Source organism: Microcaecilia unicolor, chromosome 6 (genome assembly GCF_901765095.1).
Source record: "Microcaecilia unicolor chromosome 6, aMicUni1.1, whole genome shotgun sequence".
Taxonomy (NCBI): Eukaryota; Metazoa; Chordata; class Amphibia; order Gymnophiona; family Siphonopidae; genus Microcaecilia; species Microcaecilia unicolor.
In genome coordinates, this window is record NC_044036.1 from 138,686,638 (window position 1) to 138,704,179 (window position 17,542).

At 42.2% G+C, this 17,542-nt stretch overlaps 1 protein-coding gene across 1 annotated transcript in view; it reads right to left on the reverse strand.

Moving 5' to 3' along the window:
- The window catches only part of LOC115473127 (solute carrier family 26 member 6-like), a 49,404-nt gene extending 32,727 nt beyond the window's left edge, over window positions 1–16,677 (reverse strand). The window contains exons 1-8 of the mRNA XM_030207805.1: window positions 16,582–16,677; window positions 14,544–14,722; window positions 12,022–12,233; window positions 8,777–8,916; window positions 7,662–7,772; window positions 5,564–5,730; window positions 3,349–3,513; window positions 771–923 (exon numbers count right to left, since the gene is read on the reverse strand). Of these exons, the coding sequence (XP_030063665.1) occupies window positions 771–923; window positions 3,349–3,513; window positions 5,564–5,730; window positions 7,662–7,772; window positions 8,777–8,916; window positions 12,022–12,158 (873 nt within the window). The 5' untranslated portion in view covers window positions 12,159–12,233; window positions 14,544–14,722; window positions 16,582–16,677. The remainder of the gene's footprint in view (window positions 1–770; window positions 924–3,348; window positions 3,514–5,563; window positions 5,731–7,661; window positions 7,773–8,776; window positions 8,917–12,021; window positions 12,234–14,543; window positions 14,723–16,581) is intronic.
- Window positions 16,678–17,542: the final 865 nt, after the last annotated feature.

The following is a 17,542-nucleotide window of genomic DNA, read 5'->3' on the forward strand; positions in this document are numbered from 1 at the left end:
ACCGTTAAGATGTGTCAATTTGCCACAAGTGATGCTATTTCAGCAGAGTCACATTTTACGCAATGAGACCCTGTTCTAAAACAGCATGGCTTGTAAAATAACTCATTTTAATGAAAGCCCATGCAGATAATTTCCTCTCTAAGACTAAGACTCAATATTAAAATAATGGAACTGTAATATACATTGCAGTTTACCACTTGTCTACCTAGATCAGACTATAAAGACAGAACCTGGATTATGCTGCCCTACTTAATCCTTTCTAAGTTCATCCCTCTTCTAACCCCTCACTTTACATTCTTCCTTAATTAACAACACGTTATCCTATACACACCCTCCTCCCACTCCTCAACCTCTACCATCCTCCTCCCTTACCCATCTTACTTACCCACATCTAATTGATCACCTCTTTATTCACTAAATTACAGTTGTATCCATTCTATGTTACTTTGTAAACCCGTTATACTATGTAAGCCACATTGAACCTGCTAATAAGTGGGAAAGCGCGGGGGTATAAGTGTTACAAATAAATAAATAAAATAAGAGCAAGTTCTTCGAAAAAGCTATATTTGTATAAAAGAATTAGTGGAGATGCAGTTTTCTCTAGCCTCATATATGACCATTGCAGGTCCAAAACCAGCCAAAAAGAGAGTGATCACAATATATAGTCCGAGATAAATTGTACGTTGGACATTTGTGGAACTCACTTTAGTGGAAATAGGAATCTTGATGCTCTGCAATCATTGGACTGCGTATTGCTTTGCCATTCTTACCGTGAAAAGCTCGATGGGGATGGGAACTGGCAGCTTGTGGGCGAACTTTTGGTTTACGGACTTCACTGTAAAGAGTGCACCCAGGGCAACCAGACTGCTAATGAGCGCTCCAATGTTGGTTTTTGGCAGCATTGAGAAGAAACTTATTAGACCCTATAGGAAACAAAGAAAAGAGTATGAAAGACGTGGAGGGGCATAATCGAACGTGAACGCCTATCTCCATGGGCACCTATCTCGGAGGACAGGTACGCAAAGGGGCGGGACAGACCATATTTTCGAAAAAGATGGGCATCCATCTTTTGTTTTGATAATATGGTTTGTGCCGGGCAAATGCATCGCATTTGGGCGGATTTGAGCTGGGCGGTATCGGTTTTCAGCGATAATGGAAACCGAAGGCGCCCAGCTCAAAAACGAACAAATCCAAGGCATTTGGTCATGGGAGGGGCCAGGATTCGTAGTGCACTGGTCCCCCTCACATGCCAGGACACCAACTGGGCACCCTAGGGGGCATTTGTAAAAAGTAAAAAAAAAAAATTAAAATACCTCCCAGGTGCATAGCTCCCTTACTTTGGTTGCTAGCCCCCCCAAATGCCCCCCAAAACCCACTGCCCACAACTCTACACCATTACCATAGCACTTATGGCTGAAGGGGGGCACCTAGATGTGGGTACAGTGGGTTTTGGGGGCGGTTTGGAGGGCTCCCATTTACCACCACAAGTGTAACAGGTAGGGGGAGGATGGGCCTGGGTCCACCTGGCTGACGTCCACTGCACCCACTAGCAACTGCTCCAGGGACCTGCATACTGCTATGATGGAGCTGGGTATGGCATTTGAGGCTGGCATACAGGCTGGGAAAAAAAAGTTTTTAAAGTTCTTTTTTTTGGTGGGAGGGGGGAGTCAGGGGAGGTCATCCCCGATTCCCTCCAGTGGTCATCTGGGCAGTTATGACGAAAAAGGGTCCAAAAAAGTGACCCAAATTCTCATTTCTGGCGCCCTTTTTTTTCCATTATCGGCCGAGCGCGCCCATCTCTCCTCGGCCGATAAACACGCCCCAGCCCCGCCTTCACCACGCCTCCGACACGCCCCCGTCAACTTTGTTCGTTCCTGCAACAGAATGCAGTTGGAGGCGCCCAAAATCAGCTTTCGATTATACCGATTTGGGCGCCCACGGGAGAAAGACGCCCTTCTCCCGATTTGGGTCAAAATATGGGCGTCTTTCACTTTCAAAAATAAGCTGGATAATATACTCCACATATTTAGACTGCAGAAACTAAGGGGCCCTTTTACTAAGCCATATAGGCATGCCTATGCGTGCCCAATGCGCTTCACTTTGGAGTTACCACGCAGCTACCATGTGGCCTTTGCACTAATTTCATTTTTGAAGCGTGTCCGCTACTCCCGTCGGAAAGTAATTTTTATTTTCTGGCATGCAGCAGAAACCCTGGCGGTAATCGTCATTCTACGCATGTAGATGATTACCGCACGGTTAATGCGTGAGACCTTACCACTAAGTCAATGGCTGGCGGTAAGGTCTCAGACCCAAAATGGACGCGTGCCAATTTTTATTTTGCCACACGTCCATTTTTGGCAAAAACTTAAAAAGTCCTTTTTTATAGGCGCACTGAGAAATGGATCTGCGCATGCCCAAAGCCCATTTTTCAGTGCACCTTAGTCAAAGAGCCCCTAAATGAACTGAAGAATGTGGCAAGGCCACAGGCACCCCAACACCAGTGACCTCAGTGGTTTCAGTAGCTGCTTAGAACGTTGCAGGCAGCACTCACGGGTGTTGGTTGGCGTAGGGGGTCTTGTACACTCATCTGCTTTGAACTGTAGAGACTCAAAGAGGAAAACATCAAGAACTGATTTGGAGAAGGAGAAAGATCGTACAAGGTTCTTCGACTGGCAACTGGGATAATGGGACATACTCTCACCAAATGTGGCCAAAAGAATTGGGTGGACCAGAGGGATCACTTGATCTTTTTTGCTGTCATCTGCTACATTTCTGCTCAAATAGAAGCATTGTAAATGATGGTATAAAAGGCCATCCTGTACTTATGTATTTATTTAACTGAACTTAGTGATTGCCTTATCAATACTAGTTCAAAGCAATTCACAACAGATTAATTTAAAGGTTCTGTCCAGTGCATTGCTAAAGGTTATGGGTTTAGCAGCCCATGAAATTTAAAAACGAGCTTTTATCTGGATAAATGTTTTTGAATGACCCCTTCTCTTCTTTCTCCCCCTCCCCCTCCCCCCCCCCCCCCCCCCCCCCCCGATCAAATGGAGATTGAAGGATCATAGCAGGGACTTCCCAATGGAGCAACACAGAGCTAAGAAGGCTAAGCTGTGCACAGTGGGACAAAGTCCATTGGTCCTTGCTCAATTTTCAAGGAGAAAGTGCATGTGAATTTAGGAATACAGTACAAGCATGAGTGAACAATGAATTGCTGTTTATTTACCGCTACAGTGGTCTGAAATCTTTCAGCTTTCATCAGCACTACATCCTAAATCTGGGGCAGTCACAACATTTCAAAATAATCCTCCAGTATTTAGTTTGGCTTCTTTTCACACCACTTACGTAAATTAAAGACAAGGGCTGGCTTTCTTGTTTGAACTGAAAGCCAAACATGTTTTTTAGCTGAGACAGGGTCACGTGCATGGAGGCTGCCGTGCTGTATCCACGAATCAGTGGCTCAGACAGGTAGGTGACCACGAAACCGAACTGCATCAGGCCCAGGGCAACCTGCAAGGTCAGTCACAACCATAACTTTCAGACTGTCAGGACAGAAGTTAGTAGCATATTCCCCTTCCACCTGACCAGTAAACAGGGGGGTTAGGTTGTAAGCCCTCCAGGGATCTGAAAATACCTACAGTATGTTAAAGTAACTCACCTTGAGCTACAACTGAAAAAACTCTAACATGAATTAAAAAAAATAAAAACCCAAGCATAGTTAACTGCACTGTATTACCTGCAATGCAGATACATTACAGTAACAACAACATTTCCTCTCCATTAACTGAATGAGAAACTTCTGGGCCCACCCCAAACCGTTACCCCCCCCCCCCCCCCCCCCAGCTGTGCAGTTACCATGCATTAATTTTGGCAATTAATAAGCAGCAACTGCAAAATCTTACTGTGCTTTAGTAAATAAGGCCAAAGAGTGCCATTGGTGACTAACTGGATCATAGATCCGATTGAATGCATAATAAATACATACATACATACATACATGCTACACTGGAGGTGCGCCTAGCCAGTCATCTTTACAGGATTGCCACACTGAATATGCAAAAAATAGATTTGCATGTGGTGGATCTACAACATATGCAAATTTATCTCATACATATTCATTGTAACAATCCTAGAAAAACAACTAGCTGAGTGTGGCTCCAGAAGAGAGTTAGGAATCATACAGCTGAGAGGGAGCTAGACTCATTGCTGTAGATTAATAATTTGGGATTTTTAACTGTGCAACCCCCCCCCCCCCCCCCCCCCCAAGTTGGGATTCTCAACTATACCTCAGGAGATGTAGTGTTTTCCCACATTAAGAGGGCCATGTTAACTGTATCAAATATTAGAATCCAGTATTAATTCCTAATGAGGGTATCGCTAATACACATGCGAACGACACCTGGTAGGGGCCTTAGGGCATTAACAGTAATGCCTCTCAATACATAGCTCTTTAAGAGGTCCTTTTATAAAGTAGTAGTAGGGTAATACACGGTTGGCGTTCGCCAAACAATAGGCATGGGCATCCTGCGGTAGTTTTGAAGTTGGCACGTGCTGTTTCCCATGGTAGTCAATAATTTTCTATTTTCTACCGTGGGGGCATCCCCGCCAGTAATCGACAGCATGGTCACATTGGCGCGTGCTGCATGATTACCGCACAAGTAGCGTAAGAGCCCTTACTGCCAGGTGAATGGGTGGCGATAAGGGCTAAGGCAGGAAATACCAATGCGCTACTTTTAATTTTAGCACCAGTGGCGTAGCCACAGGTGGGCCTGGGTGGGCTCGGCCCGCCCACCCAAAATTGTGACACTCTTGCTGTGGCTGGTGGGGATCCCCAAACCTTGCCAGCTGAAGATTTTCTGTCCTTGGGCAGTACCCACTCTTCCAAATGTTGGCCAGCAGCACTTTCCTTGAACTGAGGCTGAGACTGGTCCTTCTGCACATGCTCAGTTTTCGCACAAGCAAAAGCACTGAGCATGCACGGCCCGCCAGCAGCAGCATCAATTTGAAGCAAGTGCTGCTGGCTGCCATTCGGAAGAATTCTGGCTGCTTGAGGAGGAGGAGGAGGAAATCTTCAGTTGGCAGGGTTTGGGGATCCCCGCCAGGTCAAGTATTTAATATTTGGGGTTTGTGGGCAGGGAGGGGTGGAGAGAGGAGCAAACGGGGGGGGGGGGGGGATGAATTCCATGCTCACCCACCTTAGGCTCAGGCCCACCCACAATTGGCCATCTGGCTACGCCCCTGTTTAGCGCATGGCCATTTACTGCCCCATTTTTTAAAAATGCCTTTTTTCACAGCCGCAGTAAAAAATGGCCCAGCACACGCCAAAATCACGTGCCCACACTACCGTCAGCCACCTTTTACCATGGCTTAGTAAAAGGACGCCTAAATGTCTTCCAAATTGTAGGCTCATGCAGAGAAACTCCCGATATTGACTGTAATTAGGTTGGTCTAATTTACTGCATCTTGCCTGACATCTATCATTGCATGTGCTTGCATGTGTTCATCCTACAGTCAATTCCAGAGTTTCCTCTTCTTAATATACATATGTCACATGTCTTACCTGAAAGAGTCCAACCAGGAAACATATGGCAACTGCCAGATCAACTCTAGCTTTGTCCCTTGCTTCCACATCAAGTACTGTGCCATTGCCCAATACCATGAAATTTTCATCAGGTGCCAGTTTTTCAACCTCATTACCTACCATGATTGACAGGACAGCGAAAGTACCTGTAATAATTACATTCATTTAGATTGATATGTAAGAGAATTAACACACTCCCTCTTATTAGTAAGTTTAGCATGTCCATGGGCTCTGAAAGTGATGATGTCAGGGTAGGAGGAGAAGACGTTCATGACGCTCTACAAGGGGAAATATCAAAGGAGTAATATGTTTATCAAAACTAAAGTGTTGTGTTTAATTCTTGGTCTTCCTTCTCTGCCCTGAGGTGTGCTGGGACTCAGGAAGGAATGTGCAGGCACTAAGCGGTGGGTCCATAGAGTTCAGGAAGGTCTAGGGCTTAGGAAAACAGACCAAAGTTGAGGAGACTGAAATTAATGAATGGAGTTGTTTCAAAATAGTTCTACTGAGGCAAAGCAGAGCCTTTGATGAACTGATTGGCAAAGAGCCAGCTATAGATAATGAATCATTGGCCGTCTAGCCCAGCCTAGCCAGGACAAATTGGATCATTGGGTGTCTATCCCAACCTAGCTAGGAGATATTGGATCATTGGGTGACTCTCCCAACCTAGCTAGGAGATATTGGATCATTGGGCATCTATCCCAACCTAGCCAGGAGATATTGGATCATTGGGTATCTATCCCAGCCTAGCCAGGAGATATTGGATCATTGGGCGTCTCTCTCTCAACCTAGCTAGGAGATACTGGATCATTGGGCATCTATCCCAGCCTAGCTAGGAGATACTGGATCATTGGGCGTCTCTCCCAACCTAGCTAGGAGAAATTGGATCATTGGGCGTCTATCCCAGCCTAGCCAGGAGATACTGGATCATTGGGCGTCTATCCCAACCTAGCTAGAAGAGGATTTGGATTCTTCCCATACATTTTTGGATTAAAGTGATTTAATATGTGATTCTGCTATAAATCAGAGATATACAAAATTTAGATTGGGAGCCCACTAGGGACGGGGAAAATGCCTCCTGTATCTGCATATTATATGCTAACCTTTGGTCGTAGCACAGAAAGGCAATTTATCAAGAATCTCATAAACATAATCATAAATATAAACATCAAAGCAGAGCACATTAAAACATAATAAAAGAAAGCAGAAATCTTTGAGTCAACTAAAGTTCTCAAGTATCAAATGTTGTCTTTCCTTCTATGAAACTCATGTTTTATTCCTGATTTATTTAGGGGGTTTTTCTTCCTGCTATGTGTACTACCATCAAAGGATTCACTCACTTTAGAAAAACTAAGGGGTCCTTTTCCTAAGCCGCAGTAAAAAGTGGCTTGCGATAGTGTAGGCGCGGGTTTTGAGCACGTGCTGAAATATTTTTCAGCGTACGTACCAAAAATGCCTTTTTAAAATTTTCCCTGAAAATGGACATGCAGCAGAATCAAAATTGCTGCGCGTCTATTTTGGGTGTCTGACCTTACCGCCAGCCATAGACCTAGTGGTAAGGAACCTGCGCGGTAACGACCTATGCACATCAGATGCTACTTGGCATGCGTCCGATACGCGCAGCAAAAAATAAAAAATATTTTGCGGACACGCGCCAAAAATGAAATTACCGCAAGAGGCATGTGGTAGTCAGGTGTTAAATTCATTTTGGCAGGCGTTGAGCGCGTGTAGAGCCTTACGCGGCTTAGTAAAAGGGGCCCTAAACCTATGGGGATTTGATTTTGTTAAGAACTTACTGGTCCAGATTGGTGTGTTTGAATTCTAAAAACCTAGTGGCCTTGAAAACTGCTCCCCCATCCCTCATCTATTGACAGCCACTGGAAGGATTGTGCCACAGGTGAACAGTGGACTCAGTAAAGTAGTTTATTAAATACAGTAGCATAGTATAATAATAATAATAAAAAATTCAAATACATTAAAAAATATAAGGAATAAAATATGGTAGGCCCAAAATTTAGAGAGACTTAGGAGTAAAACCACAAGAAGAGACAACAGAGAATTTAGTTACATTGTTGTTCACCTGTAGAAATGTGTCTGGATGTCCCAAAGATAGAATACACGAGGACAGGATAGAAGGATGAATATAAACCAAAAATAGGTGGCACAGCAGCCAGCAGGGCATAGGCCAAACCTGGACATAAAAGGACCAAGGCATGAAATATTAGTACTGAATCCATAAGAGCAAAGAGCAAAGAGCAAAAAAAAAAAATGAAACAGATCACCACCCAAGATACTGATAAAGGGTCATCCCTGCATCTCCACTAAAACTCTGTTATACAGAGAAATACTAAGAAATGTGAGAAATCCAGCCAGTATGTTCCTGGGACTAAAGGCATGTTTTTGGGACACTATCGTGCATTGAGGAGTCCTTTTATTAATCTATGGTAGAAAGTGTTCTTTGCATATACTTACGTGGGTTTTCACGCACGCTGAGGCCATTCTTATCACAGCATTAAAATGGCCAGTGTTTTATTTTTTGTATTAATGGCTATATGCTAATGTTACCATAATGTAAATGCGATAATCCTGTGCTAGAATGCAACAATGTAGATGCACTAACTCAATGCTAGAATGCGATAATGTAGATGTGATAATCCCGTGCTAGAATGCGGTAATGTAGATGCACTAACCCCGTGCCAGAATTCGGTAATGCAGATGTGATAATCCTGTGACACCGGTAAAAGGCTTTCTTTTTATTAAAGGAAATGAAATGGTCATGCAGTAAGTTAAACACTTGTCATGCAGCCATATCCTGGGGTAGCCCTTACCGCTTCCTATTTAGGAGGCGGTAAAGGCTCCCGCGGTACAGCCCCTGGGAGCCCGGCGGTAGAGCTGAATTGCCATGTGACAAACCTACAGTAGGCTTGTCCCGCTTTTGTAAAAGGGCCCCTTATTTTCATTACTTTTCAGAGTTGCACATATTTTGGGAGTCAAATGCACCAAGTGAGATCCACAAACGAATGGGATAAAGTATGTGTTATCTGCATTTTGTTTGCCCCGAAGCCCCCATTATTTAGGGGTCAGTCTTCTTTGATATGTACCAAAGCTTCCCAACTTGAGAAGGGACTAACTGTCACTGAAAAGGATGGACGCTCGGGTGCAACTGAACACTCTAAATGCTGACCTGCCACTCACCTTGGGGAAGCTGAACAACAGCTACACTGATTCCTGAAATACAGTCCCCTGGAAGCCACTCTCTGACAGGGTACCGTGGTAGCCAGCGAAGAATTGGGATAAATTTCAACAGGAGAAATTTGGCAATAGTGCCGGAACACCTATTGAAGGAGAGGGTAAAGCTGTAAATTCTTCACACAGCAGAAAGGATTTCATGGTACAGCTGGGTTTTGAGAACATTCCCTGTGCAATTACATATACATCATGTGCAGCAGTTATTATAACAGGATATGTAAGGGAAACTTTGTGCTCATGAATCCCAATTTTACACAGGTTGTCTAAGTCAAGATGTTCACAAAAAAATTTAAAAGCAATCCTTACCTGCAACTGAGGGGAGGGGGAACTTTTACTTACCACCTCCAGCTCAGCACTGTGTGCCAGTAACTCAGAGACTGAGGGGAGGAGCCTGAGCTCCCTCTGCCCTAAGGAAAGACAGCGGTTCCCAACCTAGTCCTTGGGACTCACCCATTCAGTCAGGTTTTCATGAGTATTCATGACATAGATCTGCATAGAATAGAGGCAGCACGTACTTGGCACTACTAACTCTCTCTTTAAGAGCCCTTCAACTGTAACTACTCCCCTAACAAGGCTCATATATGATTTTAACCTCCACCTTAACCATATATCACATAGAGATCATTCATATGTTTTTTATGTTTTTTATCGCCTCAGCAGTGCACATGACCAACTTCACTCTTTTATTGGACATTCAACAGCACCCAAATCCTCACTGGCGATAATATTTTATTAAACTGTTTCTTCATTTACTTATTTAACTGTTCATTTTACTTTTTAATTTTTAATCTCTAAGTTACTTATAAGCAATACTTAACTTGCACTGAACGGTCAGACCAGGGGTTCAACAATGCCCGACATGCATGTTTCGCCCTAAAAGGTTGTGTCAAGGGCTCCCCCTTAGCCGTTCTTAGTACCAGCCTCGCAATGTTTTCTTTCTGGATTTCCTCCTGCTAAGACCCTGCTAAGCAGGAGGAAATCCAGAAAGAAAACATTGCGAGGCTGGTACTAAGAACAGCTAAGGGGGAGCCCTTGACACAGCCTTTTAGGGCGAAAAATGCATGTCGGGCATTGTTGAACCCCTGGTCTGACCGTTCAGTGCAAGTTAAGTATTGCTTATAAGTAATTTAGAGATTAAAAATTAAAAAGTAAAATGAACAGTTAAATAAGTAAATGAAGAAACAGTTTAATAAAATATTATCGCCAGTGAGGATTTGGGTGCTGTTGAATGTCCAATAAAAGAGTGAAGTTGGTCATGTGCACTGCTGAGGCGATAAAAAACATAAAAAACATATGAATGATCTCTATGTGATATATAGAATAGAGGCAGAACATGCATTTTCATTGTGTATATCTTGAAAACTGGACTGGCTAGATACGTCCCAAGGACTGGTCTGAGACCCCTGCTATAGAATGCCAGGACCACAAGAAACAGACTCAAATGAAAGACATAGATAGATGTCAAGTTACCATACATACTCGAATATAAGCCTGTCCGAGTATAAGCTGAGTTAACAGTTTTCCCCCGAAAAAGAAGGGGAAACGGTTAACTCAACTATAAGCCGGTGGGAGGGAGGGTTATATTCAAGTATAATATTTCTTCCCCTGTAGTGTCCTGCATTTCTCCCTTTCCACATTTTTCCCTCCCCCCGTTTGCCCACAGTGACTGCCACTTCTCTTCCTCTCCTACCCCCTCCCCCTTACATGACTGGCACTTCTCTCTTCCTTCCTGCTCCCCCTCCCCGTGACCATATCTTACTGCTCCCTCCTGGTTGCTGCTGCTGCCGTCGTTGACAGGGAAGTGAAAGGAAGCTGGGTTGGTGTGGGGCCTTGAGCATTTGCTCATGCTCAAGACCTGCTGGATACCATCCTTTCAGAGTTTCTGAGACGGCAGGAGCAGGGAGGTCTTGAGCATGCACAGATGCTCAAGGCCCCACACCAATCCAGCTTTCTTTCAATTCCCTGTCCACAGCAGGGGCAGAAGCCAGGAGAGAGTGTTAAGAAATGCCAGTCAGTGTGTGTGTGGGGGTGGGGGGGGATGTGGAGTGAGAGAGAAGTGCTGGTCACCGCGGGGAGAGGGGGGAAGTACAGAAATGCCCTCTGAATCAACTATAAGCCAAGATCCCAATTTTTGAGCTTTTTGTTGGGCCCCAAAATCTTGGCTTATAGTCAAGTTTATACGGGTTGGAAATTTTGGGACAGACATAGATTTCTGAGCACCCCATCAGATGCACTGTGGGATATTCAGCACCAATTTCAAAGGGTACAAATCAAACTACAAATCTCACATTGCTTTGGGATAGAAGTTCAAAACCAGGACTGGTCAAAACTTGGGACTGGGTAACTTGGCATCTTTGCATGGACATGCTAAGTAGAGCTTTTGTTGCATATAAAATCTAATGCTCTGCAAACGTTCCTGTGAGACCCTGAGAACCATTTCAGCTATATTTGGGTATTTGCTGTTTAAAGTTTGGGAAGGCGGGATCTCACTGCTTCTAAATACAGTCGGGAAGGCACTTTGCCCTCTAAGCTCTGTAGGAGTCCTCCAACTGCATTGCTGCCAGTGGGAGGTGGTGCTTCAATATTGAGTTTTCAATTGCTAGAGACAGGCAGGTTACCTGGAGTCCAGCAGAGCTTGCCTGTCCCTCTCTATTGAAAATGTGATAGTGAAACAGCGCCACCCACTGGCAGGACTGTAGGTGGAGGACTCCGGCTCAGCCTAGAGGGAACAGTTCAAATGTAGTGCAGGTGTTTTCATTGGCAAAGATCTGGAATAAAGCCCACACAGAGTACTTATACGAAAAACTTGGGCATTTTCCAAAGATAATGTTGTGCATGGTCTTTAAGACCGCACAGGTCAATTCTTTGAGTGTGTGATCTATTTGAATAAAGATCCTAGATGATCTACAATATTCATATGTTATATAATTGGGCAATTCTTGAATAGGCCTGTTTAACACAAGAGTAAAAACTGTGAGCATGTGCCACCCAGAAGAAAACTTGAATTAGCATAGCGGTGAAACTTGTAAACAGTTGTCAAGGTTTTCAAACCATAATGCTTGAGGGATGGCAGATATCAATGCTTGCAAGTTTCAAACATGTACTAATTGGACCACACTCTTTATACACAAAGATCAGATTCCGTATTAGCTGTCTTTGCTTCACCCTGATCTCTACTGGTTTATCTGTACCTTAGTTTGTCCCTCCCTCTCCTCCAGAGGGAAGGTTCCTTCTTCTGAGACTTGGAGGCAATCTGCTCCAGCTCAGCTTCACTCAGTACTGAACGGGTAACTTGGGAACTTGTTCGCCGTTGCATTTTCACTTCCATGTTGGAACTAAACCAGATCTTTCCAAAACATCAAGCAGCAATGGTGTTCTTCTCGTTCCACTTGCCCAATGGCTCCTTACCAAGAAAGATAAAAACAAAATAAACGGAATGTGAAATGTAGTTGTTTAATCAGTTTGGTAGCTTTTAGATGTGACTATGCAGGTCAGATTTAACAAGAAAGTTCTTGCCATATATTCGGAAAATCTTTTAAAATTCTATTTCTAATATAACTTAAAAGCACAGAAATGGAATTTTTTTTTCAAACAAAATTATTTTTGACGTTGAAGGATCATTATCTGGGAATTTTCTCAGCGTAAAAAAAAAGATATTTGCCTGAAAACGTAAGGCAGTTGATGTGCATCTTGAAAAATTATTTGCACAGAGTTCAATTTAAAAGAAAGAACCTGAACAGCTAACTCTAGCAGCGAACATTTGAGACACTAATATCAGGACTCTTTTCATAAAAGGTGCTAAGCCCTTCAGCGCTACCTCAAAATGGATTAAAGCGTTTTGTGGTATCTTGCCTGCTAGCATGTGGTAACCCATGTGTTACCTATTTAAAAAAATATTTATTGGAGGGGGCATTTCATGGGCACAGAGTGGGCATTCCCATTTTATCCAGCTAACACGTTAGCGGGTGTTAATTGGATAGCGCAGGGTTAATGCAGGAGCAACTTAACACCTTCTAAATAGGAAGAGGTAAGTTCTCCTGCATTAATTATTTGCAGGTTTCACACACTAACGGGAACATTAGCACATCACCTGCAAATAAAGAAAAAAGAAAACAAAATCCCTAAAAATTGCTGTATTAAATCTGAGCTTAAAGTGTTAAACTTTAAGGCACTTTAGTAAAAGGACCCTTTAGGTTCTTGGTTAGGAGTCTATTTTCAGCCAAACTAAAGAGCCTATTGGCCCCCATATTCAGCAGGCAGCAATCAGAACTTTGCTGACTGCTGCTGGCATTCAACCTGGAAATTCAATGCCGGGGGCCATATCCAGGCATCATCATTGAATTTCTGAGTTTGCGGAGCCAGCTAACACGTGGAGGGGCATTTTCGAAAGAAATGTCTAAGTTTGGATTTGACGAAACAAATCCCACAGTCTGTGGTGACAAATATTAGAATAATAAACTAGAACCAAGACTAATCACTGCTACATATACATATTTAACAGCAATACAGACCCCGATGTTTCTATTATACACACTTTTTTCTTTTCTTTTGTTACTTTTTTACTTTTTTATATATGTATAAGAGTGCCCTCAGCAAAATCCACTTATTTTTAGGCAATATATTTCTTTTGCCAGCACCTCTTTCATCGGGCTTCTCTTAATTTTCTGTATGTGCTATTATCTGCTTCAATAGTGCTCCTACTCAAAATAAATAAAACAAAATGTGAACTTATCTCTAAAATGTTTGTTGACTTGTCACTTCACGCTCCTCAAATCGCTATTTTCCGACCGATTGACTGGCTTCCCCTATAAACCACGTTTGGATTTGGTCGTTTTTGATATGGCCGTCCTCGGTTTCCATTATCGCCGAAAACCGGGGACGACCATCTCAAAAACGACCTAAGGACGACCATCTCTAAGGTCAACCTAAATGTCATGATTTGGGCATCCCCGACCGTATTATCAAAACGAAAGATGGACGCCCATCTTGTTTCGATAATACAGGTTGCCCCGCTCCTTTACAGGGGCCATCCTGTGAGGACGCCCTCATGAAAACTTGGGCGCCCTGTTCGATTATGCCCCTCTTTTACACATTCTGCAGCAGCCTGTTAGCTTGTGCTAAGTGTGCTTTAAGGGCCTAACACCCCTATATAATATATTCTTGAAAAAATGTTTTATAGGTTTACTTATTGGACAACTGAAGCACAAATAAATTATAAACAATTTAAAGCGACACCAGCCTTCCAGCAATGTCTTCATTTATTTTCTCTTACCCACTAGAAAAATGATCTTGTGAATGATCTTTGGAATAAAAGATAGAAGGGAAAAAGCCTATAAAACATTACCAGCGCTGAGACACTTTGATCTATCAGGAACGCGGATTCTATGAAATATTTATCTATTAAAAATCATCCTGAGATTTAAAAGGAAAACAAAAACTGAAGCAATTGCACTTAAAAATTCTCCTCATTCCTGCTGCCCTTCAAAAGTAGTTCCTTAAAAAATGTGTATGAAAATTGCACTCTTGGTGATAAACCTTCCTTTCAAAATTTCTTCAGCTATGTCTCAGCTGTTCTACTTCTTTTTAAAAGGGGGAGGGGGATGTGTTGACCTCCTGCCTGGTGCTTTTCATTTTCTCACTGTCACTGAGTTCTTCTTTCAGGAATTTAAAAACTAACATTTCAAAGTTTTCACAGGAAATGGTAAGTACTTACCTGAGCATGAAACAGGTTGATAATAATGCTGACCTCCGGGATTTTTTCCAGATGTGTTTCTTCTGGTCACTAGATTAGTAAGTGACACTATTACACCATTTCAACATGACTCTGAAGCTGCTCATCCGTCTGGACCTTCTGCTTGATGGACTACAGGTTCAGTTTGCCTCTCTTTACCCCTGATGGAATAGTACATGATTTGCTCTGCTATATTAATAGGTTACGTAGATCTTTGAGCCTGGCTTGCTTTCAAAATCTGAGCAGATTACTGATTCATGAAAGCTTTGGCTAAAATAATTGTGAGCCACTAACATTAACCCTGATCCAGCTTCGTTAATTTCCAGGCCTTGGAAAAGCACTATATTGCTGAGATAACATTTTTAAAGTCAGTTTGATAAAATTGCCAGAGAAGAAACGTATGGTCCTATTGCATTTCTTGCCAGATATATATATATATATATATATATATATATATATATATATATATATATATATATCATTATTCAGATAAGCCTTTTATTTTATTTCTGCATTTTATAATATATTTAGTTTCATCATAAATAGGTAATAAAGGCCTGTCTTGAAAATGGATAATGTAACCTAATTGGTTTGAGGGATTTTAAGGGGTGTAGGTTTGTTTGGGAGATTGTTCTATTTGTTTGTTTCTTGGGAACTATTCCATTCCTATATGATTATTGGAGTTCTGCTTCTTTTTAAATATTTTTGTATGATTTTATTGTAAACCGCTGTGATCTCTGCTGTGGCCAAGTAGTATAGCAAGTTTGAATAAACAGTAAATCACATACAAATTCCCAATATGAGGGTAGAACGATAGTAACATAGTAAATGACAGCAGATAGAGACCGTCAGGCTCCATCCAATCTGCACAACAAGGTGACCAAAGCCACACCCCCAGCTCAGTGCAGGTTATATACACTCCTTCGTGATTAAAACTGGAATCACAAACAGGGCTGTTGGAAATTCATGACCATGTTGACCACATATAGGCAGTTCTTGGAACATAATTCCACAATGCCATGCTTTCGGCGCTGGAGTTGGCTCTAAGCATTATTCTCAGCGCACCTTTTATACAATACTGCTTAGTGTTGAGTTTTTTCCAGTGCTGATTTTTTTTTACCATTTATAGACTTTCCTGGTAAGTGATCCTATGTTAACCCAGTATTAACTAGTTAGCATACGCTAATCCTAATGCACTAGCTAGTTAATGCTTCCACGCCCATGACATACCCCCTGTTAAAAATATTTGCTTAGCAAATATTTCTGTTCAGTTTTCACAGGACTGCAGAAGACAAACACAAATAGGAACGGAGGGGTGGTAGCCCCTGAATGATTTTCAGAGGACTGTGTTCATAAGGAGCTGGCTAGACTAAAGGTGGACTTTTCTTTTAGGAAATTAGCCAAACCTTTTTTAAACCCTGCTAAGCTAACTGCTTTTACCACATTCTCTGGCAACGAATTTCAGAGTTTAATTACACATTGAGCAAAGAAATATTTTCTCCAATTTGTTTTAACTTTACTATTTTGTAGCTTCATTGCGTGCCTCCTAGTCCTAGTGTTTTGGAAAGAGTAAGTTTCACAGTAAGTCTGTTCTTGCACTCTAAGCCCGCATTACAACTTAGAGCAATTTTGTAACTGGATCCTAGTGCATAAAATGGGACTCGCTGTAAAATTGACACACTCAAAATTGGTAGTGGCCGTTAGTAACGATGCCTGTTAATCCATTAAGTGAGGCTGAATATCCAAAGCTAAGCAGTTAAATTTAACTGGTTATTATCTGCTGACTATCGGCCTCCTACGATATACAATCCTTGCTAAGGTCAAACACAAGAAGCAAATTAATGGAAGAACACAGAATCATGAAAGCAGATATGAGCTAAAGACAGTTTTTATAGATCTTTTCTCTAATAAAGGTTAGTAGACATGGCCAGACGCAGCCTGAGAAGGAGCCACCGATTCTAATCATAGATCTAGTCTAATGTAGATTTTATAAAAATACTGACAGCTTGTACAAACTTACGGAAGCAGAAACGGATACTTTCCTTGATGAAGTCTTCACCATCCTAGCTCTTAGTGTTGGGATTTTGGCTATCCTTCGCTTGTTGAGACCACAATAAATAGAGCCAGCTGGACTGTTCTGGCAGGATCTGGCACTGCTAACTGGCACACACCGCTGCCACCATTTGCCCACTGCTTTAAAGACCTTCTTAAGGAAAATTCCTATTATAAATTATACATTTGTGTTTCTGGGAGTGCATATTAGAGATTTGCTTTTATTTAAAAACAAGTAAGAAAGTTTATTTTGTAAACATAAGGGAAGACAAATACAATTTGATTCATTTTTCTTTTTGTTCCTTTTACTGCTTGCCCAGAACAGTCCCATGGCACAGATGAAAGATTAAGGAAGGGGGTGGGGGATGAAAAGGAGGGATGTTTTTTAAAAAATTGTTTTGTGTGGGTCTGATTAGCTCAGAGGATGGCATTAAGATCAGTATCCTGTTTCTAACAGTGACCAATCCATGCCACAAGTATTTATTTTTTATTTTAATTATTTGTTACATTTGTATCCCACATTTTCCCACCTATTTGCAGGCTCAATGTGGCTTACATAGTACCATAGAGGCGTTCGCCAAGTCAGGTAAAGAAACAAATACAGGTGGTATTGTGGTTGAGTAAGGAACATGTGTTTCAGTTACAATGGGGATCAAGGAGAAGAAAGAGTGTCCGTTACAAGCTTTGGTTATGTTGTGTTGCAGAGTGCAGAGTGTTGTGTTGGATCGGCGGGGTATGCCTTTTTGAACAGGTAGGTTTTTAATGATTTCCTGAAATTTAGGTGATCGCAGGATGTCTTCACAACTTTTGGCAGTGTGTTGCATAATTGTGTGCTTATATAGAAGCTGGATGCATAGGCTGCTTTGTATTTAAGTACTTTGCAGTTTGGGTAGTGGAGGTTTAGGTATGTTCGAGATGATCTGGTTGTG